The sequence below is a fragment of the Pelecanus crispus genome, chromosome 18 (assembly GCF_030463565.1).
Source record: "Pelecanus crispus isolate bPelCri1 chromosome 18, bPelCri1.pri, whole genome shotgun sequence".
NCBI classification, from domain to species: domain Eukaryota; kingdom Metazoa; phylum Chordata; class Aves; order Pelecaniformes; family Pelecanidae; genus Pelecanus; species Pelecanus crispus.
Window position 1 is genome coordinate 1,116,488 of NC_134660.1, and position 24,951 is coordinate 1,141,438.

The 24,951-nt window shown below is 52.1% G+C and overlaps 1 protein-coding gene across 1 annotated transcript; it reads left to right on the forward strand.

The window, feature by feature from the left end:
- Nucleotides 1-19,740: 19,740 nt before the first annotated feature.
- Nucleotides 19,741-24,539, forward strand: HOXB9 (homeobox B9). The gene is made up of 2 exons (XM_075722882.1): nucleotides 19,741-20,248; nucleotides 24,304-24,539. The coding sequence occupies exons 1-2, from the start codon at nucleotides 19,741-19,743 to the stop codon at nucleotides 24,537-24,539; spliced, it is 744 nt and encodes a 247-aa protein (XP_075578997.1).
- Nucleotides 24,540-24,951: the final 412 nt, after the last annotated feature.

Consider the following 24,951-nt stretch of genomic DNA (forward strand, 5'->3'; position numbering starts at 1 on the left):
ACAGCTGTGAGCAACTCCCCAGAGCTCCGCAGGATCTCACAGAGGGAAGAGTCACAGTTGTGTTGGACACAGATCTGAGCCTCAGACTCTTGCTGCGCCTCTGTGTTACTTCCCTGCCCTTGGGGGAATCTCTTCCTTTCTTCCCTTCCTGCAAAGGTGCTTCTGGGCAGCCACCCCTGCCCCGACAGTGGGATGCTCTTTTTATTGCTCTCCACAGCACCTATCTCCATAAAACCGCCAGCATCAGGGCCTCTGGGCCTGCCCAGAATGCAAATAGTAATAAATAATGGGGCCTTCTGGCTCCAGCCATCCTGCCCCTCCTTTCTCCCCTCCTTTCTCCCCTCCCTCAGCCACGGCGCATCCTTTGGGGGGTCTGCAGGTATGCGACCATCCGGAAGGAGCCCATAATTCTTGGGGAAGTTGTCCTTTCTCACCCTGACCGAGGCATTCCTCTTTGTTTGGAAGACCTTTCCCTGTGATCTCCAGCAGACGCACCTCAAGTTTCAATCCCAGCCTAGCACTCCTGCTCCTTATTCAAGACCGTGACCTGTGACCTTCAAGGTCAGACATCTCTAATCCCAAGAACAACATCTCTCTAGTCAACAGGGGGATCTCTCTCTCTCTCCCCCTCTCCAAATTCCTCGGATCTGGCTACACAAATCCCTCCTCCTCCAAGAAAGGAAAAAAAAAAAAAATCCCACCACATTAGTAAAAATAATATATGAGGGGTAGTGGCTCTGGGGGTGGGGTAGGGAGAAGAGACCTTAAAAGGCCCCCATCTCCCATGGATGCGGGCTAAATAGTTTCAGGATGGTGCCACAACTTGCCTTTGCTCTGTCGGAGGGGAGAGACGCCGAGCTCTGCTGCTGGGATCCCTGGTCTCATTTTGCTCTTGGGACTCACCTCTGATTTGGGGGCCTTTTAATTTTATTTCTTTATCTAAAGAATAACTGACGGACTAGCGGGCAGACCCGCGCCACCTCCCAAGCACTAGGAACAATCACAGAGCTGGAGAAGTCTTTTTTTTTTTTTTTTTGGCTCTATTTGGGATCCAAACCTTCAGAGGGACTGGAGAAGGGGAGGCTGTGTCATCAAGGGTGTGAAACGCTGACACTACACAGAGGAGAACCATAAACCCGAGAGGCGAAGGTCCCCGGACAAGGGATGGGGGGGCGAGGGGGAGAGGAGGGCTCATATCCATCCACTTTCAAGGGGAGTTAAGCCATGGATTTGCTCTTGTGCTTTTTCCCTGCCTGGATTTCCAGTGCCGCTTCCCCCTCTTTCACCTCCTCCTCTCCCCACCAAGCTCTGTTTCGAACTCCAAAATGTACGAGTAATTAGAAGGAAAACCAGCAAGAACAGCAAAGCAACACATCTGAGGAGCTTCTCCGGCTGCTCCAGGCTGGGATTGGGTTGGGATTTTTCTGCGTGGACTGCTGGGCCCGCAAGGGAGCAGGAACCCTTGGGATGTCCCGGGGCCGGGAGACCCTCGGGGCAAACCAGCCCCAGCACCTTCCTGCAGAGACCGGAGCTGCTGCTGCCGGAGGGGCTCTCCCCACCATCACAGGGGTCCCAAGGACTTTTAAAAAGCTGAAAATCCCCCCGGCTGGAATCAGAGTTCAACTCCAGATGGTCTGAAAATCCTGCGTGTTAAGGCCAGGTGGTGAATCGGCTCTCGTTGCAAGGTTTGAATGTTTAAATTCATGCTAAACCCGGAGGGATCTCTTGCTGGGAAAGACAGCCAGGAGAGAAAGGGACGGAGAGTTGAGTTCAGGAATAAAATGAAACCGTGTCCTGGGAGTCGGGTCGTAAAAAGTTGTCACCTGGTAGTGTTCAGGCTCAGGAGATGTAAAGTGACTTTTACAAGGAGGGTTTTGTTATGAACCAGGGGCACAAGGGCTGTCACCGGGGGTGCCCCGGGCTCTGCCGGAGCGGACCGGGCCCGGGATGCTCAGCCTGGGGCCGCTCGCCTCCGGCACCGGCGACGAGGCACGGTAATACCTGCCGGCAGCAAACTTGGGGACGCAGCGGTTTGGGGTTGTTTCTCATGTGATTTGCATCATGTGGCAAAATTCACCGCGTGTCCCCCGCCCTCAGCACCCGCCGCCCCAAGGCCCCGCACGGTTGCAGCCGCAGGGCTTCGGCGTGAAAAGTTGAAAGCGAAGTTAAATTTAGTAAAGCTCGTCAGAGTGGGGAGGGGACGGGGTCCCCGGCTGAAGTCAAATTGAGGAGTGATTGTCAGGATTTGGCCTGGAGTAAAGGAGAGCAAAGCCCCCACCCCACCCGCCTTAACAGCGTGTATTTAGTCTGGGCCCTTCAGCGGCTTCCCCGGGCGGCGATAACACCCTGAGCCCTCTCCAGCTCTCCCTGCGGAGGTACATTTCTCATCCTTCAAGTACTTCCACAAAAAACCCTCTCGAGAGGGCCGAGGGTCCTCTCCAAGGGCTGATCACATTCCCTGCCCTCTCCCCAGCTTCCTGGTGGTGCCTTTTCCTTCGTGATTTTCTGACCAACAGATTTTTGCTAAAAAAGGAAAGAAAAAGGGAAAAAAAAAAAAAAGGCAGATCTTCACTCCTTTTAGCCGAGACACCCCGAAACCTCAGTCCTGGGCTTTTTCTTTCAAAGTCCTGCTCCCGTTTATCCTTCCCGTTCCCTCTTCCCCGATTCCCCAACGGCCCCGGTGATGGGGAGAAGGTAACGACGAGGGAGCAAGTGCGGGGAGCGGGGCCAGGGCTGCGGCGGGCCTGGCACTGGGGGGGCCACGGCCCCCTCGGGCACGCGCTGGGTCTGTGCCCCAGCTCGCTGGGGGCACCCACGGGTGCCTCTGGCTCACAGGATCAATGTGCAAAGCGGGGCTGGACTTCGGTCCCTGCGGGAAAAGGAGGGGGCGAGGCTGGAGGGAAAAGTCCCCGCCGAGGGACCCCAGTGCAGAATCAGACCCTGGAAGAGAAAGTTTGGGGTTTTGGTTCTTTTTCTTTTTTTTTTTTTTTTAATTAAGGACTCTGTGCAAAGGCTGTTGCGAGAGCAAGTGGGGAACGGGTTGGAGTAGGAGATGGGAGGCGGAAAGGAGATGAAATGGGGAAACCCACCCCAATTTCACAGCTCAGGGCTGTGGCTCGGAGAAAAGCAGGGAGCGGGTCCTGCGCGCTGCCCCACGTCGGTCCCGGCCGGGGGGGAGTGTCGGGGCTGGGGGTGGCTGGAAGGGGGCAAAGGGGGCAAAGACCCTGCGGGGCTCCGAGCTCTCGGAGACGTGCCCCCTCTCCCTCCCTCAGCTGTTTCACGGCGGAGCTTTGGTTGGGTTTGGGTTGGGGTCTTTTTTTTCTATATGGAGTTTTGGGTTATACTTGTGGTTTGCAAAATCTGTAAAATCCTGCTCATCCTTTCCCCCCCGCCCGTTATTGCTCATTATTAGCTATTTAAATGGGCATATTTTTATATTTTTGAGAGTGTGTTGCGCGTATAGAACCACATGCAACTGCAAAATACCTCCTGCCGGCACGAGCTTTAGTAAGTTCCCAACAGTACCCCGTCCCCGCAGGCTCATCTCCAGAAGGGAAGGTGCATTACGAGTGAAGAAATTGGATAAACAGAGTCTAACGAAGAACCACATTTCCCCTTTTCTCCACGCTCTCGGTCCGAGCCGGTTTGGAAGCGCTGCGCCGGGCCTTCGGGACCCTGCCGGGGCTGTCGGGGTTTGGTTTCTTTTCTTCTTTGCGGTGTCAGGCTCGCAGGGGATGGTACCACAAACCATCATTTTTCTTAAAGACAGAGTCAGAATTAATTCGCGCTGATGGTTAAATCGTCCTGTGCGGCCTGGCATTTAATCCTGTGTATAAATCCCTTCTGAGGAGGGAGCGAGCGGGCTGGGCGCCATGCTCTGGGACCCCCGGCTTTGCTCTGTGCTAGGCAAGCCCCCCACGCAACCCCCGAACTGGGGACCCCCTCAGCCCCTGCTTTGGGGAGGAGGGTCCCCATCCGGCCACCGGCCAAGGACTCGAATTCCTGCGGGAGTGGGTAGGAAAAAGAAGCCGGCTGAGTGGGAACGGGGGGGGACACCCCGGGGGGGCTGCTCTGCCCGCTGTCCCCCCGCTGCGGGTGCAGCCCGACCAGCCCCACGCGTGTGCGGCACCGCAGCCCGCGGCGTTTCCCGACCCCAGCTGCGGTTTTGGCCGCGGGAAGGGCGAGGCGGGGCCGGGGGTCGCATCCCGGGGTCCCCCGGCCTTTGGGGTGCTCCGTGTCACCTCCCGGCCCCTACCCCGCGGGCCCTGGCACCACAGCAAGGAACCCCCGCCCGGGGGCCGGGTCCTCTGCCCTTCCCTAAAAATTCCACGGCCTTTTCGCGTCCAATACCCGGTGCACGGCATTATGTGCACGCAGCCGTGTGCAGCCCGCGAGCAAGGTGCACTGCAAGGGGCTCGGGGCGGGGAGCGGGGCGTCAGCTCTCCGCGGGACTCTCGCTCCTATTTTTTATTTTTGGGGACGGGCTTTCGTGCCTTGGCACAGCCACGGGCAAAGGGCTTTCCCAAAATAACCCCCACCCCAAAAATGGGGAGGCTGGAGGTAGAGATGTGAGCAAAGTGCTTCGGAGCCAAGCGAGCGGGGAGGGGCGGGGGGAAAGCCGGCGGTAGCTGCAGGGCTTTATATTAAAAAATCCGCCCCCCCCTCCGCAAAGCAGTGAAGTTTCCCATTAAAACTGACACCGGGGGATGGGCTCAGCAGCCTCGGCCGCCCCGGATTGGTGAGCTCCCCTGCAGACGCCTTTTCTAACAGATAAGTCAATCGTCAGAGACCTCCCCCCCACTCCCCTTGCCCCAAAATATCTTTTTTTGCAAAGCCCCAGCCCGCTCCTTCCCCTGGCAGCGCCGGGGCGGCGACCCGCTCCCCCAGCCGCCCCTGCTCCCCCCCCCCGCCCTCCACCCCCATTGCAAAGGGTGTGGGGAGAGTGTCCCAGCCCCCCCGCACCTCCTTTGGGGCTGGAAACGGGCGGCCAGCAGCCAGGGCTGCGGGTCCTACCCCCCGCCCGGGGTGTCCCCCCCTCCCGGGGCAGCCCCGAAGGGCCCTGCTCGCCCCCGTCCCCCCCCGTGGGCACAGATGAGGAGCCCTGCCTGGGAAGCGCGGCCGCGACCCCCCTGCCCCCCGCCCGGCCCGGGGGGGCCATGCCGGCTCCCCTGGCTCCCCCTGCACCCCCGGCTGCGGCCGCCCCTCCCCGGGCAGGGGCTCGGCACCGCTGCCCGGGGGGATCTGGAGGTGCCCGTCGTGCCGGAGCCTGCGTACGGACCGGGGGGAAGTAAAAGAGAAGATAAAGTCTTTTTTTTTTTTTTTTTTTTTGCGGCAGGAAGCTCCATCTTTAGACCTGTCGAAGGTGGGTAAAACAAATCAATAAAAATTAAACTCCCTTCCCCTGCTTTATAGCAGAAGAAGGCAAACAAGCAGGAATCAGGGAGGAGCGGGGAAAGCCTGCAGTTTGCCGTCAAAACAGAGTGATTTTGTCTAGACAGGGGGAGGGAAGGTGGGGTTTTTCTCCCCCTTTGCTAACACAATGGCCCTTTGGTTAAAAATTAATTTACAGCACCCTCGCTCGCAAGCCAGACTAACGTTCAACCAGGAGTCCCTAGGATTTAAAAAAAAAAAAAAAAAAACCCTTAAAAAATAAAATCGAATCAGCCGGAGCTCGGCTGTAACAAGTGGTGGAAGGATGCCCCTGCGCAGGAGAGGGGCTGCCGTTACTTATTTATTTCCCTGGTATTTTTAAAGGGGAGGGGAAGCGTTTGCTTTTTTTAGGAAAAAAAAAAAAAAAAAGACAGGAGAGAGGAAAGGCACGGCCAGGTAAGTGAGAGCCGGGCTCGGCCTCGCCGGAGGCTGGAGAGGGAGGCGGTTTTCGCACCGTGTTGGTCTTTTATAATTTCCCACATGTAGCTTCCCGGGAATGCTTCATCCTCCTCATCAGCTGCAGACGCCTGGGCAGCAAACGGCTAGCGGCTCCCTGGCCGGGCGAGCAGACTCGCTTGCTTCCCTCTTTATTTTTTTCATGAGCATTTCAGGCTCCGTCCTCTAAAACCCCTGGGGCTCGCTTTTCGGACGGAGGTCGGAGGCAGAGCCGCTCGCACCCCCCTTCTCCAGCCGCCAGAGTCTCTGCTGGGAGTTTTGACTATTTTTCTCAATCATTGATCCGACTTTTCATCATTAGCATCGCCTATTTATTTGTCTGTTTGGCTGGACCCTCCAACCCGCCCGACGGAGCCGGCACTGGCGGCGGCCGCGTCGCAGCTCCAGCTCGCCGCAGAGAAATCCCGCTTGGCTCGGAGGCTGGGAAAGCCTTCTGGAATAAACCCCCCCGTGTCAGCCTCTCCCAGCGCACACCTAGTTTAAAATAATAATAATCATCATCACCCAGCCCACGCGTTCTATTTCCGTGGCTCTCCCGCTTCCACGATTTTCCTTTCTCCCTGCTCTCCCCCCTCTCTGCGACTCTCCGAGCCCGCCGGTGGGATGGGAAGGACGGCTGCTTGCTAGACTTGAAACTAAAAGGTCATTTCGAGAGGATTGCCAAGTCCACTCGCTGAGGGGCCTCAGCCGTTCCCTGTCGCCATGTGCTCCTCTCCGCCTGCCCAAGCTCGCGTCCGGCCGCAGCGAAGCCGAGCTAGGAGAGCAGTTGTGCCGTAATGAGGTACCTTTACATTTAATTTCCTGTCCCTCCCCTGCTTTATGGATTTCTAATAACGATGCTGAGAACCAGAGAAGAAACCTATTAAAGCCGCCGGGACAGAGGGCTTATGTAAATAATTGAAGGTAGCCAGGCTTAATTGAATTTCCCAACAAATGGATGGAATAGGAACAAATGGAGTATTTTGGTTAAGCGACCGCCCGGTGCTGGATATATTTCTGTTGCTCATTTCCAGAGACTTTTCATCAATATTGTTCTTTTTTTTTTTTTTTCCAACGGAGAACTCTTCCAGACGTTTAAGTGTAATTCAAATTACCCCGAAATTCAGCAACCGAAAGAATTCCTAAAAACGAAACAAAAACTCTCCCGAAAATTATTAAAACGAAGAGTTTAGAAATATTTCTCTGGCACGCGAATATACGGGGCAAAAATAAGTTCTCGCAGGAGCTGTTGGACGTGTAAGGGTCTTGGCGAAGCGAGAGGTTTAATTCAGCAAGTTAAATGCGCTTGACCGATCGATATCTTGCCTGACCGTCGGCTTTCCAAAATATTTTGCTAATTTATTTTATTTAACGACAGCCAACGTTTCTGACTCTTTTTGTACCTGTAAAAATTACTTTTTAGGGCTTAGCCCACCAGCCCCTCCGCCCGAAGCCGCTATTGCTAATTAAAGGAAGCCTCATTTGAGTAACTCGGGAACTTCGCCGCCTGTGCGGGGGCTAATTAGTTGTTTTCCAAGCGAAGCCGCTCTCCCGTCCCCCCGGTTTGGTGGGGGCCGGGCTGGGGCTGAGCTCAGCCGAGAGCCCGCAAAGGCCCCTCCGGCCCCCCCAGATTAAACTCGGCTGCTGGGGGCGATGCTGGCGAGCGAGCTCGCTGCCCAGTCGCCTTTTCGTTTCGCTTCTCCGCGCTGTCCGGGTTTCCAGACGTCCCTGCAAAGCAGCCGGGAGTTATCCCGGGAGCTCCCGCCGCCTTTTCCTTCCTATAATTGCAGCTTTCCTATTAATTGGAGTTTTCCTATTAATTGGAGCAGCGAAGGGAACTTTTTTTTTTTTTTTAACCTGGATCCTGCTTTTAACCCCGGGGCTTTGCACAGTTTGCTTTCCTTAATTCCTCGGGAGGTGGGTGCGGAGGGGAAGGGGCGCTGCGGGACACGCGTGGGCCATGCCGTGGGTTTCCCTGCCCGGGACTAAAGCCTAATTGCGGGCTTAGCCCATCAAACCAGGGGCTCCGGCTCCCCGGAACGCGGGAGCGTGGCCGGCCGCGCACCGTGATTTCGAGGGGGCGAAAAAAGGCGCTGAAGGTGGAAAAGCAAATCCTGCAGCCCAGCCCCGACGGGGAGGGCAGGGGCCGGGCCGAGGGGCTCGCGTTCCACCCCACTCGTGTCTCCCTTGCGCCGGGGGAGGAAAAAGGGGATTTTTTTTCCGCAGCAACAAGTAGCCGAGGCGATGCTGCCCTCGGGGTTTTGCTTCTCCCGGCCGGAGCAGCCCGCAGAGCCCGGCGAGGGCAACCGCAGGGTTCGCCCGGGTTTTGGGCTGCCCACGGCGCGGCCTTGCCGCGGGGCCGGGGCACGGCGTGGGGCGAGGAGCGCTGCCCTCCTCTGTGCCCACCCAGGGCCGCCGGGATCCCCCGGCCACCCCCGCTCGGGGCCGCGGGCCCCCCCGCGCCTGGCACCCCTCCCCCGCCCGCAATGGCCAAGCTCTTTGCGTGGGTCATAAGAGCCCTAAGGGGGTCTGGGGACGTGTGGTCTGGGGACGTGTGGTCTGGGGACGTGTGGTTTGGGGACATGTGGTTTGGGGACGTGTGGTTTGGGGTGGTGCTTTCGTATTTTAATGCGGCTTTCCTTAAGGCAGAAAGTTTAATTTTTATTGCAAAGCTCTTTTCTCCCTTTGCTTTTCCCTTCTTTCACTAAAAAAAAAAAAAAAAGAAAAGGAGGAAAACCAAGAAAAAAAACAGTGAAAATGTTTGTCCTCTCGCTGGCAGAGGAACAAAAGCTGCCCCCGGGCTGGCGGCCGGCGCTGCGGAGCGGGCCCGGGCCCAGGCGCTGCGGGTCCGGCCGAGCCCGGCTGGCGAGCGCCGCCCCGAGGCCACCGGCCCCGCCGCCCCCAGCCCGCGGCCCCGCGCAGCCCCGCCAGCCGCGGAGCCGTCTCTGCTATTTATTCCTCTTTTATTATTGCTATTACCGGAGCCGTAATCATTCAAGCATTCACGCAATTTTTTTTTAATTTTTTTTTTTTTTTTTTTTTTTTTTCACTGGGTGGGTACGAAATGGCACGGCGCGGTTCCGCGAGCCGTGCCGTTGTGTCCCTCGGCCTGACGGATGGCTGGGAGAAGGAGAGAAAGCGCCCAGGCCGAGCTCTTGCCCACCCATACCCAGGCACAGCCATGCGGAGCGGGGGGAGGACGGGGGGGTGGGGGGTTAAGGCCAAATTTTTAATCTTTTTTCCTCTAAACGCGACAAGCACCTCCCGTTTGTAACGTGTTCTGCTCGGGAATATCCGCGTGACTCCTCAGGAGCGGGCACCAAATGCTCCCCAAGGCTGATGCTGATGAATGGGAACTGCGGAAACCAGCCGCTATAACCATATTTTAATAAAAATACTGCTTTGTGAGGATCTAAGCCAGTCACAAAGAAACCCGTAATGAGATCTGGAGATTCAGTGCCATTTCCCTTGGATGATCTGTAATAGATTCTTCTATTATGTAAGTGCGTGTGTGTAATGGATATGTACACATATATACATTTACTGATATATGCTCGCGCAAACACTTGAAATCCCTCCCATCCCAGCCTATTAATTATTTTAGCACTTATTCCCCTGACAAGTAGCAGTTATCTTATAGCTAAGACATCCATTTACTGTCTAAGAGCTCTAACTTGTCTTTGACGTCTGAATTTTAAATGTCTTTAAAAACTTTAGCAATAGCCAGAAAGGGGAAAAAAAAAATCCCATTACCTTAAAATTGTTATTCCAGCCCACGAATTAAACCTAATACATCACCTACTTAGATTTGGGGTTCTTTTTCTTTTTTTTTTTTCCCTCTTTTTTTCCCCTTACTGTTATTTATTTTAAACCTAATCGTGAAATTAAATGGCACATGCAGGTTTGTTTTTCACGCTTATCTTGAGTGCTTTTCTTTATTTATGTTTTCAATCTGCAATTTAGGGGCGGGGGGGATGCTTCATTTCCAAGTCGCAGCAGTGAAAGCTCTGTTAAAATCCACTCCTCCCGCCTGTTTTGTCTGAAAGAAAGAGCTTTTAGTAGGACGAGTTCAAGTGTGGCTACGACTTTTGTTTTACAAATTGCGTTGGCATAAAAAGTAAAGCTGTGGGTCTAGAGGTTTTTTTTTTTTAATCCTCTTTGTAGGAAATAGAAAATATTCGGCAACTTTCAAAACGATCATAGGTGTGGTGCATGTAAGTACAGCAGGCTGTATGTACGCATGTCTGCAAACACACATGGCATGTGCGTGCTCTAGGTCCCTCGCGTGTAAACATAACCAAGTTTTCTGGTAACCTTTAAGTCCTTTCCCTCCGCAGGTTTGATTTAAACCGAACCTGCCTATGCTTGTGTCTCGAAAAGGAGAGAGAGAGAGGCATGATGAGCTGTGAAATAACAGAAAAATCTATATTAATTTCAAATTATAGCCTCTGCAGAGATGCGGAACGGGACGATGTTTTCCTCCCCCCGTGCCTTTAGAGAGCTCCAACCTCGCACAGAGTAAAGCCGCAGCCAACCCCCCAGGCTGTCGATATTCCCCCCAAAAGAGACTGCCCCCCCCCTTCTATTCTCTTTCAAATGGGTGTTTGGTTTTTTCCGGGGGTGGTTGTTCTTTGTGGGTTTGTTTGTTTGTTTTCGGATTCCGCCCCGTCTCCCCGCCCGACCTGGTGTAAACTGTTTGAAGTTCAACAACATGGCTAAGTTTTATTGTATTTCCGGTACAATAGATTTATACACCGTCCCATCCAGGCTTTTAAAGGCTTTTCAAATGAAACGAGGCTAAGTTATAGCCAAGTTTCTGGCTCCTCCGTGCATCTCTCGAACTCGGAGGATGTGTTTCTTCAATGAACTTTTAAACTCCCCTAAACTTGCCCTTTCGGGACGGGCAAGTCTCTGCCTATTGTCTTTCCGGCCTTTATTATTTCTTTTGCTCACCCCGTTTAGCTATTTAATCCACTCGAGGACAAACCCCCAGCTTACAAGGTAAGACATTGACTTTATATTATACATATATAAATATATACATATAAAACTGTTTTGTGACCTGACCCATGGGCTGGGGATGTACGCTCCTTTTTTCTTTCTTTTTTTTTTTTTTCTGTTTTTCCAAATGGAAATTCTGGCTTTTTTTTTTTTTTTTTTTTTTTCCCCTGCCAAACTTCCCCCGCGGAAGTTGCTCGCAGCTCAGCAAAGCCCCCGGGGCCCGGCCGCCTCCCGGCCCCCTCTCCTCGGCTTTAATTCTCCCTTTTATCACCACCAAGTCATTATTTTATAACACGCTTTTCCAGCGCGGGGAGGGCGTTGGAGGGAGGAAAGGACACAATAAGTTTCTCTGTGTTGCTATTTACACCTATAAAATAGTCACAATGACGCTTTTTTTCTCTTGCTTTAATTGATTTATATGTTCTTGGCTTTTTTTTTTTTTTCTTCCCTTTAAATGAATCACGTTATACTTGCTTTCAGGGGAGGAGAATATGAATTAATTGGTGTTTTTTTTCCCCGGAACTCACTGATTTGACTCTATTCTCTGCGGAAAGTTTTCCAAACGCTGGCAGGTTTAGATAAAAAAAAAAAAAAAATCTGGTGATAGTGTTTTAATACGAAGTCTTGATAAATCAAGATAAATCCTTTAAATTAGCTTTCCAGAGGAGGTGGGGGAAGAACTTTAGGAATTTTTGCTCTTTTTTATAGCTGCGATAATCGCTTGTTTCTCAAAGTCAATAGCATTTTACTGTTTCCTCTGGTCTATTTGTAAACTATTTGTAAAGTCCTGCAGGAGGGATCCGCTCCAGACACTGTACATAGGAAATCATTTGAATAGTTATTTCGTGCAATCGGAGGGGTTTTATTTCGTCTCTGAAAAGATCCTTTTGTTGCTTTTGTTTCCTAGCAACTGTTTTCTATTATAAAAGTTCAGATTGCAGATGATGTCAAACAAAATGGCCGCCCAGGCGCCTTTCTTGGGAATTTTAGCCTTTGACCCAAGGCTGAACTAGAACTGCTCTGTGAATTAGGTAGTTTCATGTTGTTGGGCTTTTAATTTTAAACACAAGAACATCAAACTACCTGATTTACTCCAGTTATCCTCCTCGGTCTCGTTTGCTGAGGGCAGTTGCCCCGGGAAGGATGGGGAAGGGGCGGCATCCCTGTGTCCCCCCTCCATCCCCGGGCCGGGGCCGGAGCCTCCTGGTCCTCGTCCTGGTCCTGGTCCCGGTCCCGGTCCTGGTCCCGGTCCCGGTCCTGGTCCCGGTCCCGGTCCCCCCCGAGCCCGGCTCAGCCCCCGCCGGGCGCGGCACCGGGCACCGCCGGCGCAGGGGTGCTGGGTTCTTTGTTTAAATCCCCGTTCCAGGGAGATTTTGCGAGACAGGGCAGTCACGCCCCGAATCATCAAGAGCTTATTAAAGGTCTAATTAGGCTGCGGCGCCTCTCCGAGGCTAACCCCCCCTCCCCAGCGACAGGCAGCCCGCGTTAGCAAACCCCCTGGATGCGCGATAAAGTTTGTGTCTCGCATAAATATATATATATATACACATATATATATAAACACGCAGGCAGCTGCGAAGAAATGTGAGTGTGTCTCGGTTTGGTAGCTGGGACCTACACCTCGGTGTACAGGATGAAAGGTGGCTGTAGCGAGCACAAGAGCACTGCGCCCAGCTCATGGCTTTAATGTCCCCACGGATAAAATAAGTTTCGGACGGGCCCGGCTGCGCATCCCCCAGCGCTTCGCTGGCCGCCTTGGCAGGGGCCGGGGCTCTGGGGCTTTCCCCATGGAGGTAAAAACGGTGGGCTTAGCCGTACGGGCTGGCTACCAGCTGGCTACCCAATATTTAGTCACCGAGGGGCTCCTGCGTCTCCGCAGGAAACGTGCCCTCCTCTTCAGAGCCTGCGAAACGCCAAGCCGCGGTCTGCACGCACGTAGCCGCGCAGAGATGCGCGGCGCTGCGCATGGCTGGGCACGGATCCTCAAAGAGAAGATCGCCAGGCCAGCCTGGGCGAGGACCAGGGCCGCGAAGCTGGCGAAATAAAAGGGGTTAGGTGTTGTCAGAGATGCCCACAATACTTTCACCACATCCTTCCTCCGTATCTCAACGTGTTGCACGTGGGAACATGTTAATTAAAAAAAAAAAAAAAACCCAAAAACCAAAACCAAACAACCCAAAACCAACCAACCAAAAAAACAAAAAAAACCCCAAACCTCGAAACCAATTCAAAACTATAAAAATCCGTGTGAGAAAGAGGGATTGCAGAGAGCCCTGCGTGTCAGAGAGCGTGCCTGGATGGAGTCCACCCATTCCACTTTCTGCAAACTGGAAGCCCGTAGAGTTGTGTGTGTGTGTGAGAGCGATCAGCTCATGGAAGCGATTTTCCCCGCACCGGTGTTTCAAACACACATAAAACCACATTTCAGACGGTCCAGGCCACGGCTAAATAAGCCTGGGATTGGATCTCCCTTCGAGGTTTGAACAATTAAACTTTGATACCACATCCAGGGGCTGAACCACCATCTGCTGCCACTTTTTGTGGCCGAGGGGATTACTTGGATTTCAGGTTGTTTTTTTTTTCTCCACTCGGAGTGTTAAAAGAAAACGAAAACAAACAAACAAAAAACTTGTGTGGGTTTTAAACCGGTGCGTGCTTTATTCACGAAACTGGTGATTCTTGTAGGCGCAGCGCCGATCTCGCCTATAAAACAAACAGCCGCTCAAGGGGAGGAGAGGGAAAGGCAAACAGCGTAAAATAACTCCGAGTTTTCTACCTAACTCACAAGCCCTGTGACTCCTTCCTTAGAAACAACGTGCTGCTTGTGCCCTAACTCAAAGCCCTTAAACGGAAAAGGACAATCTGGGAAAGTTAATCATAAACTCTTCGGTAATAATGTCCCCATAGGCGACCGCTAACCTGCCTTGTAAATGTCTGGGCTTCTGATTTTGATCTCCCCCCTACCCACGTAAATACAGGAAACAAGGGCCAGGGAGGAGAATGGGGGACACAGGGCTGGGAAAGATCAGAATCAGGCCCGGGGGGTCTGTATTGCTGCCTGCAAACGGGAATTGGGACTCATTTCCCAAGGGCTTGGGGGAGGCAGGAGCGGGGAGAGGAAGGTGCGGTGGGCAGGGGGTCCCGCCTGTCCCGCAGGCACGGCTGCCCCTGCAGCGCTTTGTTTCTCTTCTTTTCCAAATCAGGAAGATAAGAGCGACCTTACCTGGAGAAGAGGCTGTGTGGGGATGGCTAAAATAAGGGGGGAAAAAAAAAAAATTTATCCTCCGCGCAGTAATTGCCTGGTTTGCGACGCGCTGCCCATTTCTGCGCTTCCAGGCGAGGGGCGACTGCGGTTCGTGCAACACATGCCCCCGAGCCGCTCTGCTGGCCAGGGCCAGCCTGCCCGCGGCTCCCCCACCCGGGACGGGTCCTAACCACGGGCGAAAAAAAAAAGTGTTGTGAAAAGCGCCTATCCGAAAGGAAACCCCCCCCCTTTCATTTTACCGGGGCTCATGCCATGGGTTTTAGGGAAACCTTTCTATCGCAACTTAAATTCTTGTACCTGTGCGTGTGTTCGCCCACCCTCTTCCCCTGCCTTGAGTGGGAGCGACAGATTTCTCCCCAGCACGGGCTGTTACTTCATTTCCTCCCAGACTGATGCGATTTGGACGATTTTTTTTCCCTCTTCTTTTTTTTTTTTTTTGGGGGGGGGACACACACACTCGTGCAGTCGCATCGCGGTGACCCCAAAGCAGAGCCGGGGGGACCCGCACCCCTTGCACCAGCAGCTCCCGGGGTGTAAAATCTGCGGCCGCCGGCGCGAGGCAGGCGCCCAGCTATTTCATGGGAGCTGAATATTATTTCAAGGAGGGAGGCGAGGGGGGGATCAGTCTAGTAGCCAGAATGCGGGTTCCCGAACAACAATCAAACTTTATTTTAACTTTCTCTCCTTCCAGCTTCCCCTTCCCAACGCACATACGCTTTTACTTTACAGGGGATCTAAATGCTTTATTAACTGCTGAGATTACAAACCTCATTTGGAATTGGGGTTTTTAGCCAGAGTGTACTTTCGGTCCTTGGAAAATTGCCCACATGTGTAACTTGTTTTTGCTTCTCTTCAGACAAGGAATTCCCCCCCCTCTCCCTCCCTCCCTCCTCACCACTTACGGATTTTTAACAGACGGCAGCATTCAAACTGAGAGCTAGCACAGGAAATGGCAAAGGTAGATCCTTCGGCTTTTAGGCTACAGAAACTTATTTCACTTTTTTCTTAAAGGTTTTACTCTTCAGGAGGGATTTTTTTTCTTTTTTTCCCCTTTTTTTCCTTTTTTTTTGTTGTTGTTGTTGCGCTTTCGTGCGTTTGGAGGGGTCCGTGACTGAAGTTTCTTTCATAACCTCTTAGACCTGCCTAACTGTATCATTCATAAATTATGTTTGCTTTGTGCTGAGGTTTTATTTCTGTTTCCTGGCTCTAGGGAAAAAAAAAAAAAAAGTTATTCCCTTGTTGTTGTTGTTGTGATTATCACTATTATTATTATTATGAGTATAATTTCGGGATGTTTTCTATCGCCTGAAATAAACGCTCAGCCCTTTGAAGGCTGGGTTATCTCAGAATCTGGTCTCCAGACTCTCCATAGCCATGAAGTTCACTCTCAGCTTTTATCCTCTCTTAGCTTATCCTTATCGGCTCCCCAGCCTAGGCTGGAGAAGCCAGCGTGCCTCGAGCAGGGCAGGTCCCACCCGCCGCCATGCCGGCCTCTCGGGGCGGGGGTCCCGCTGGGACCCGGCGCGGGGGACGCCCCGCACCCCCGGGCTCCGCCGTGGCGGCCGAAGAGCGGCGAAAGCCGCTGGGCGAAGGTGCCACTTCTCCCAGATGGTAACAACGCCTCTAAGAAGTGGTTAAATATGGTTCCGGCCAGAAAGGGCTCATCCGCTCTTTTTTCTTTCTCACGCCAAAACTTACAAATCGGTAAAAGGTGGCAATTGCACAGACTTAAAATCGGCGCGTTTTGAAAATATTTTGTATGTGGTTCAGCTTAGATATGCCAAGCCGAAGAGCTGTTTGTTAAGGATGGATCTTGGCAGTTGAGTGTTTCAAAGCGCCCTTTGGAAATGATTCCTTCTCTCCACAAACAATAAAGAATATTTATAAACAGTATCCGAGTTCAGAAGCCTCTGGCTTTCCACTGCAAGCTGACAATACTCCGAATTTTTCCTCCCAGCTAATGACACTTGGCGCTGATTCTGAAAGCAGGAAAGTTTCCACTTCGGACTTTTTTTTTTTAATAACTATTTCCAGTTCCACTTCCCTTTACCAGCTCACAACAATCACATATCTAAAATTAATCCAGTTTGTGAACCGAGCAAAGCCCGCACATCCTGCCTCCTCTCTCCCAAAGATTCGTCCTTTTAGACTCTCAGACTCTGCTCCGAGGTCACTTTCTCCTTGACTTTTCCTTCTCCAAGACTTTTTCTGCGAACAGAAGAGCTTTTCATGTACTTTCTGATGGGCTTTATTCGGGGTTTAAAATCTAAACGCCTGTGTAATGTCACCCGGAGCAGGCAATGCCGCAGGACGTGGGCTCTCCGGGCAGGCAGACCTGGGATGGAGCAGTAGCTTCCCTTAAGCCCTCTCAGAAAAGGCTACAAAGAGACGAGCTATGGGGATATGGATAAAAAATAAACTACTGAACAAACGGAAACCTCCAGAGAATCAAAGGCAAATGGGTTTTGCAGATCTTCTTGTGAGGTTTCCATTCACTAGGGATCTGAAAACCCTTGGTTGCTGCCTCACAGCCACACTCCTAAGAGTCGTCTTGGTTTAAATTTATATACTACAGAAAATTATATACTCACATGCTGACATAGTTCATCATTATTTATAGGAGGCGCACCAGGATTTTTTCCAAGAATATATTTATCACAGGTAAGACATGGCCAATCTATCTCGCAAACAGAGAACAGGTGTTTTGCTTCAATTAACGTTCAATAATTTCATCTATACTTACTCAACACCCTGCTACCAACACGGCTGTTTATCCATCAGTTGTATAAACACATTTCCATGTGCCAAGCGAGTTTAATCTCCACAACACACTTAAATCAGCCCTTTCCCTTCCCAAGCTCTCATAACATTTGCAGAGTCCCTCCGAATCTCTTGCGAAATAGTCTGATTTTTAAAAATCATTCCTGAAAGGCAATAAAGCCGAGAAATATGACAATGTGAGCACCCAGCTCGTATTTCATGTCTGATGGCACAGGGTCTTTCCATTTCAAAACCTCCCCAACTCTCAAGGAAGTTAAAAGAAGGGGGAGAAAAAAAAAAAAACCCAAAAAGAAAAAACAAAAACACCCAAGGAGGCAGAAACGTGAAAAGTTGGGAAAAGCAGGGATTTCCCCCCTCGTTCCACACCACCCCTGCTCCTGTGAGATGCGGCGGAGCGGGCTCCTGCCCCACGCCGCTCACGGGGGGGGTTCTCTGCCTTCACCGGTTTAAACGCGACAGGGGTGAAGCGGAGTTACTTTGGATTAACCCCCCTGGAGAGGAGGGGAGGGGAGGGGAGGGCCTGCGGGCCCGTGGGGGTACTCACCTGCTGGCACTCGCCCACGGCTGGCGTGGCGAGGGCTTAGCCCAGAGGCTGGCGAGGGCTCCCCGCCACTCCTCACCCTCACCTTGGCTGGAGCCTGCGGACCGAATCCGCTTTCCCGACACGGAGGGGGGGGGATTCTGAGCTGCTCGGGGGGCTCTCGCTACCCTGACGGATGCAAAAATTAAAAATAAACCTGACCTCCGGCATTAAGCTCCGGCTCTCCCTGCCCATCATCCCGACCCTCTCGATTTTTTTTTTTCTTTAATGGAACTGGAAGCTTCCTCCCAGCGCCTCTTGCAGCGGAGCTCCGCTCCCTGCACCGGGCTGCGGGCTGGGGAAAGCACCGCTGCCGGGAATAAGGGCAAATCTGGGGCTCGGGGTGCAGGTTTTTAAGCGCCTTCATAACCTCCCGGTATCGGTAAAACACCTCTGAGCGCAGTTGCCCACACCCGTTTTGTGTAGGCGCGGACAAACGGACACCCGCTCGTACGGACAGAAACACGAAATTCATTTTTTCCTTCATTTCAGGCGGCTCTTAGCACCCCTCAATGCTATTATTAGCCTGTTAATATGGACTTCCATCCCTTTACACCTCAAGAAGGATTCGCCATGATTTATCATTCCTAGAAATCTCTTTGCCCTTCGCTTTAAATATCCTTCAGTGTTGGGGTGAGAGGGAGAAGGGCGCAGGGGGTGATAGATTAAAGGGGGCGAATTGATCCGGACTGCTGGAGCCCAAGTCCAGAAAAAACACTTTTGCCGCAATCAAAGAGCGCACCTTTCCCTTATCCAGCGTTTACGACGCCATCGGACCGTCTTAGCTATATAATATATATCTATATATGTATAAATAAACGGATTTATCGTGGTAACTTGGTAGGACTGACCCCGCCACCCCATCGTTTGGGCTGGCAGCCACACCGAGCTCTCACCCCGCGTCAATCACTCGCTTCGGTGCGGGGAAAAAAAATCCCGAAACCGTCGGGTTTTCGAAAACACGCGGAAAATGCACGCGGCGGGGGGGGTGTTGCTTGACACGCACACACACCGTGGGCACATACATGTGAGGTGTGAGGGGGGGCACGGCGGCTGAAAACGCGAGGGATTCCTTTTTTGCCCCCTTTCTTTTCCACAGGCAATAAATTCAAGGCTATAAAAATCAAAGAAAGCTAATGTAAGTTTTATTAAACTATTTAACCATCACAAGTTTAAGGCATTCTGTAACAAAGCCGGATCAGTGGCGCACTGTATTTTACTAGCCTTGTAAAGTTAAATGAAGGCTTCTGATTTCAGCAATGTGGGAAACTATTTCAGCCCGGGCACAGCGACCCTGAGGCTGCGCCGCGAAACATGCGGGCACGTGTTCATACGCGGAGATATTTTTAAGAAATTTAGACGTCTATCTGAGCAGAAAGCCCAGGGCAGGCTTGGGGTGCACACCGGGGCTGCGGCGCGGCAGCTTGCCGGTCAAAGTTGCCCCGCCACCTCCACGCCAGTGGCATTTTAGATTTCATATTTACCCACGCTATTTTACCACCTTAACGATCCATTTTTCCCATCCTGGCTCGTTAATTATTTATAGCACCCTCCCCGCCACTCTTGCTACCTAGATCCGTCTTTTTCTTTACAAAAACGCGAACATGCGTGCATTTACGTGTACGTGCCTGTAATGCGCGCACACATGTGTATGTATATGAAATCGCGGCGGGGGGGGGGGGGGGGGGGCGGGGGGGTCGTACTTATTCTCTGGTTCTTTGCTATTGTACTCTGGAGCCCGAGTGGCAAAGAATAGCTTTTATCCCTATTCCCCCGTGATGGTTATTAAAGGCAGGGCGAGCACATCAGCATCTTTCTTTAAAAAAAATAATAAAAAGAACCCGCCCCCCCCCCTTCCCAGACACCCCACCCCCCCACCCCCCCAATATTTGAGGAGCAAATCTGGGAAGGGGTATTAGCCCCAGCTCTGCCCGTTCGGTGGCTTTTCGAAACTCCCGACGTTTTGCAACATTGCATAAACATAAAACAATCCATCCTTGATATGGAATGCAAGGGCGGATGACAGCGCAGCGCAGCCCCCTCGGCTTCGATTGATTTACGCCGAGACTGACGCTTTATCAGGCACACGAAAAAAGTTTGACCAATCATTTTGCTGGGAGCTCACAACACAGCAGCCCAACTGTACTTTGTTGGCTGGGAAGTTGGAGAAGGGGGTAGAGTACAAATCTAGATCTGTCCTATATATTTTTTTCCCTTCATTGAACCGTGCTTTGTATGATGTCTGAGAATGTCCATTTCTGGGACTCTTAGCAATTATTATGTCGACTCTATTATAAGTCATGAAAGTGAAGACTCGCCTTCAGCTAAATTTTCATCTGGGCAATATACGAGTTCCAGGCAAGCTGGGCACAATGAGCATCTAGAATTCCCCTCCTGTAGTTTTCAGCCAAAACCTCCAGTTTTCAGCGCCTCCTGGACTCCTTTGAATCCACATTCTTCTGGTACCCTTCCTGCCGTCTACCATCCATATATTCAACATCAAAGCGTCCCATCTGATAGCAGGTATCTACGGAGCTGGCTGGATCCAGTGCCCAGAGCAGAGAACCTCCCCGGGCAGGGATCTGTTAAGGCAGAGCCGCTGCTGGGCCGTCCCGGGGATGTCCATAAACAGGGAACACAGGAGTACAATTTAGAAACTTCTGCTGCAAGGGAAGGGATCGTTTCCAATCAAAGGCCCAGCTTCGAGGACAATAAAGTTTGTGAAGGAAGCGAAGACAAAGACAGGACAGATCAAAGTAAGTTATAAAAGTGAGGAAGTAAACAGTATAAAAGCTGGAGGAGGTGCAATAAAAGGGGACAATGCTGCGTAAAGTTTAAAATCAGGGCTTAAAGAAAAGTCTCAGCTGGCTGATGCCAACCTAAGGGGAGAGGTGGGGAGGGGAGAGGGGTGGCATTGTCTCTGCCGGTAAATAAAAATAAAAATAAAAATGAGCGTCGTCTCCGCGCTTAAGCGGAGCCCAGGGCGGACAAAAGCCGGAGCGACTCGTCCTCCCTGCTGCAGAGCGCTGGCTCCGGCGGCAGAGACCACTTTAGTAAGCGGGAGCAAATCTGCGCGGGTGCGGGCGGCGGGGCCGGGAAGGGCCGGGAAGGGCCGGGAAGGGCCGGGGCACGGCGGGGAGGGAGGCAGGGACGGGGCGGCGGTGGGGAGAAGGAGAAGAAGGGGAGAAATCGCGGAGGGGAACTTCACGCGGGGGAAGCGAAGAGCGGCGGGGGCTCCCCGCGCCCGGGTCGCCGCTGCCCCGGCAGACGCGGGGCCGGGCCGGCTCCGCTCCGCGGCTCCGCTCGGGGCTCGGCTCGGGGCTCGGCTCGGGGGTCGGGGCTCGGCTCGGGGGTCGGGGCTCGGGGCTCGGGCGGCGGCGGCGGCTCCGGCGTCCTCGCGTTCGGGTGCTCGCTGGGGGATTTGGGGCTGTTTGTTTATTAAATGCAAGGGTTCGGGGTATGAATATTTCAAAGCCACGCTCCTTCCTAGTTAAAAAAAAAAAAAAAAAAAAAAAGGAGGGGGGTGTGTGTGTGCTTCCAACTTAATTAGCTTTTATTTGTAATGTAGCCAGATTGGGGAAACAGCTAAACTTCAGCATGTGCTTTTTCCGCGGGCAGGCTTGTCTTTTTTCCCCCTGAAATATAGAAAAAAAAAAAAAAACTCATTCGCCGTGAAAATATTTAATAATGCTATCAATAATGCTATTAATAATGCCATTATTAATAATAATGATAATAATTATTACAATAACGGTACTATTCATAATAATACAATGGCGTTCGAGTAAGAAAGAATCAGCATCCGCACCTCGTGCCGGTCCGGTCGGTACCTGGTTTCCATCCGAGAGGCAAACCGGAGCCAAAGCCCGAGCAGGCGGCGAAGGCAGACACTTGGCTTCGCCCCCACGGCAAATATTTCGCAGGGAAAGCCGAAGTTTTCCAAACTGGCAGAGGAGCGGCCCCCGCCGAGGGTAGGACTCCTCGGAGCCTGTGCAGGACGCCCTGACACAGTCATTCTTTTTCCCCTTGAATTAACTTCTATCCCCCTCTACCCCCCCCGCCCCCCCCCCAGCGTGGAACAGCAACAGAGATTGCCATGCATCCATACGATTAAAAATACACTATATTCTCGCCCCTCATGATTTCCTTCCCTCCTTGTGCAGGATGTTATGGTGACTTTTTTTTTTTTTTTTTTTTTTTTCCTATCATTTAACTTGCACACAGACACACGGGCACACACACACTCACACACACACAAAAAGAAAGTCCTATTCTATTGTACTGGGCAGAGATCCAGAACAAACTGCAACCGTGAGGTGAATGATTTGAGAGAATTAAATATCCAGGTTCTGTGCTCAATGTCCCTGAAATTGAATATATAAAAATCTTGTCCAAGAAAACGTTATTAAGTTATAAGTAAGTGCAGGGACCCGCGCTAAGAGGATGCTGTGTGGTTTCTATGGCATGTGGTTACGACGCATATTTTGTTTTAAATAATAGTTTAATTTGGGCTGATGTTGAGAGCCTGCCAGGGCTGGAAGACGGAGCTGTTTTGCAGAAAGTACTCCCACCGATTTCCCTGACTCTCTCAGTTTTTTGAAAGTATTTCGCAATAATGAATCTCTGCCCTGTGTATGGCGCAGGGATCTGTTAATTTATTTGCTGGATTTTAAAGCAAAGATGCGCCAGGACCTCTTTCCGTTCGCTTTCCTGTTTAGGGGGTTGTGTATAGCGAATAGATAAAGCAACACTGGCGTTTAAAATATCTTCTGTTTTAACGATCCGAGATATGACCAAAAAATAAAACCAAACGGAACAAAAATCTGTTATGAAGCAGAGCCCTCCATTGCCATTAAAGGATGGGTAGCAGGATTAACAGTATCAATTATTAACAGCTTTCTTCCTCTTTAATATTTAATTCTGCATATTAGATCAAGTCAATTACATTAAGGAAATAGCCGTGCAAATTTGTAAGAGGCAGTACTTACAGGGGAAGATTAACCGGATTATTTTTTTTAAAAAATATTCAATATATTTCATTTTACGTAGAGGAAGCGTTCTGATGGCGCGCGCGTGTGTGTATGTATATATTTATAATGGTCCATTTAATTGGTGTAAAGGTTTATGGCTTCAGTCATAATTTCAGAGGAGGCAAAGGAAATAAAATAGAAGTACGTGGTCTGTCTATAAGCCTTCATTTTACTCTTTCCCGCCTCCCGGTTGCCCAACGGTCAGCTCCTATTTGCATGTGATTAGTAACTGCTCGATTATTTACCCGAAACCCACTTCACCTTTGGGTGCGACCTTCACCACTGGCGAGTCGCTGGGGGGGGGTCTGCTCCCCAAATGCTGCTTTGTCCCCCAGCCCCCCGCCAGCGGGCTAATTCCCGAAATGTCCCTTTTGTCAAAGATTCCCACGCAACTTCTCCCACACGCGAGGGTGACGGGCAGCCTGTTATTTATTTTTGGCTGCCTTTGCAGCCCTGCGAATGTCCACGTCTCTGGGTAACACTGTCCAGACCTCCGGCAGCAGAGTCCACCCAGCCCTCCGAGGATGTTTATTGTATCGCGACCGTTTCTTGCCACATAGCAAAAAATAGGCAGGATTTACGCAGAGGTTGCTCCAGACCTCCTCTCTCTGCTCTTTTCCTGCGCGACGTGTCTGTGGGAGTAAATCTGTAGCCACGTGGGAAAGCAGAGCTAAAAAAAACCCCAAACCAAACCCGAATATATCTAATTTTTGCATTGGTTTCTTTGTACACAGCGTGTGCAACGTGCAGCTGGGCGTTATGCAAATCTCTGGGTGCGTGTGGGTGCTCACCTGGCGTAGGTGGGCCCGGGGAGCCCTGCCAGGGGCACGTGTGCACCCAAACATACGTGTGCACAGGGTCGCGGGTGTGCGCACGGGCACGGGTGTGCACGCGGAATCGCGCGTCCAGGGGCGGGCGTGTGCACAGACACGCGTGTGCACACAGGCACACGTGTGCACACAGGCATGGGTGTGCAGAGACACAAGTCCGTGCACACAGGCATGCGTGTGCATGCAGACACGGGTGTGCACACAGGCATGGGTGTGCAGAGACACAAGTCCGTGCACACAGGCATGCGTGTGCATGCAGACACGGGTGTGCACACAGGCATGGGTGTGCAGAGACACAAGTCTGTGCACACAGACACGGGAGTGCAGGGACACAAACGCGTGCACACAGACACGCGTGTGCACACAGGCACGGGTGTGCACACAAGCACAGGCGTGCAGGGACACAAACCCGTGCACACAGACATGTGTGTGCACGCAGACACGGGTGTGCAGGGACACAAGTCCGTGCACACAGACACGCGTGTGCACACAGGCACGGGCGTGCAGGGACACAAGTCCGTGTGCACAGACACGCGTGTGCACACAGGCACGGGTGTGCACACAGGCACGGGTGTGCAGAGACACAAGTCCGTGCGCACAGACACGCGTGTGCACACAGGCACGGGTGTGCAGAGACACAAGTCCGTGCGCACAGACAGCGCGGGTCCGCGTGTCCCGGGACACCCCCACGCACACTCGGGAGGGACGGGGTGCGTGTGCGGCGGTATTTCGGGATCGCCCCCCCCCCCCCCAGCTGGACAGCCCTGACTATCCCGCAGGATTTTCCAATTTTCCTGCGGCCTCTGCTGCCCACTCCCGCGGTGGGCAGCGTTTGGCACCCGGGCGCGCACACGCGTGTGTATAATATAATCTTCATATTCGATGGCGTGATTAAAACCTTCTGAGAAACGCTCGCGCTGCACCGTATTGATCTTGCTGCTTTTCTTTCAGCCAACCCAGCTGCCAGCTGGCTCCACGCCCGCTCCTCCAGGAAAAAACGATGCCCTTACACCAAATACCAGACCCTGGAACTAGAGAAGGAGTTTTTATTCAATATGTACCTGACGAGGGACCGTAGACACGAAGTGGCCAGACTCCTCAACCTGAGTGAGAGACAAGTCAAAATCTGGTTTCAGAACCGAAGGATGAAAATGAAGAAAATGAACAAGGAACAGGGCAAAGAATGAAAAAAAAAAAACCAACAAAAAAAAAAACAACAAAAAACACCAACCCAACAAACCAACCCAACCCCAGAAAAGCAGCATCCCCCCCTTCCCCCAGCTCCCAGCCTCCGCGGCCGCGCACCCCCGCTGTAGTGCTGCCAGCTCCCCCAAACACGAGGGGAAAAAAAAAAACCCTCCCCGGTTCCCATCTCCGCCTGTGCATGCGAGATGTTGCTTATTCTTCTTTTTTATCTTCTTAGCATTGCCACATAGGAGGCAACTTGGCCAAAACTGCAGCTCCTTTTTGGAGACACATGCTGGGTTTTGTTTCTGTTCTCTTGTTTTCTTCCTCTATTTCCCCCCCCCCCCCGCCCCCTTCTCTTTTCTTCTCCCCACAGTGTAACGTAGACACAGGCTCCTGTCTGAGCAGCAGCTT

Coding starts and splice junctions, on each gene's coding strand:
- HOXB9 (XM_075722882.1), top strand. CDS start 19,741: ATGTCCATTTCTGGGACTCTTAGCAATTATTATGTCGACTCTATTATA. Junction 20,249..24,303: donor CAAAGACAGGACAGATCAAA/GTAAGTTATAAA, acceptor CTTTTCTTTCAG/CCAACCCAGCTGCCAGCTGG.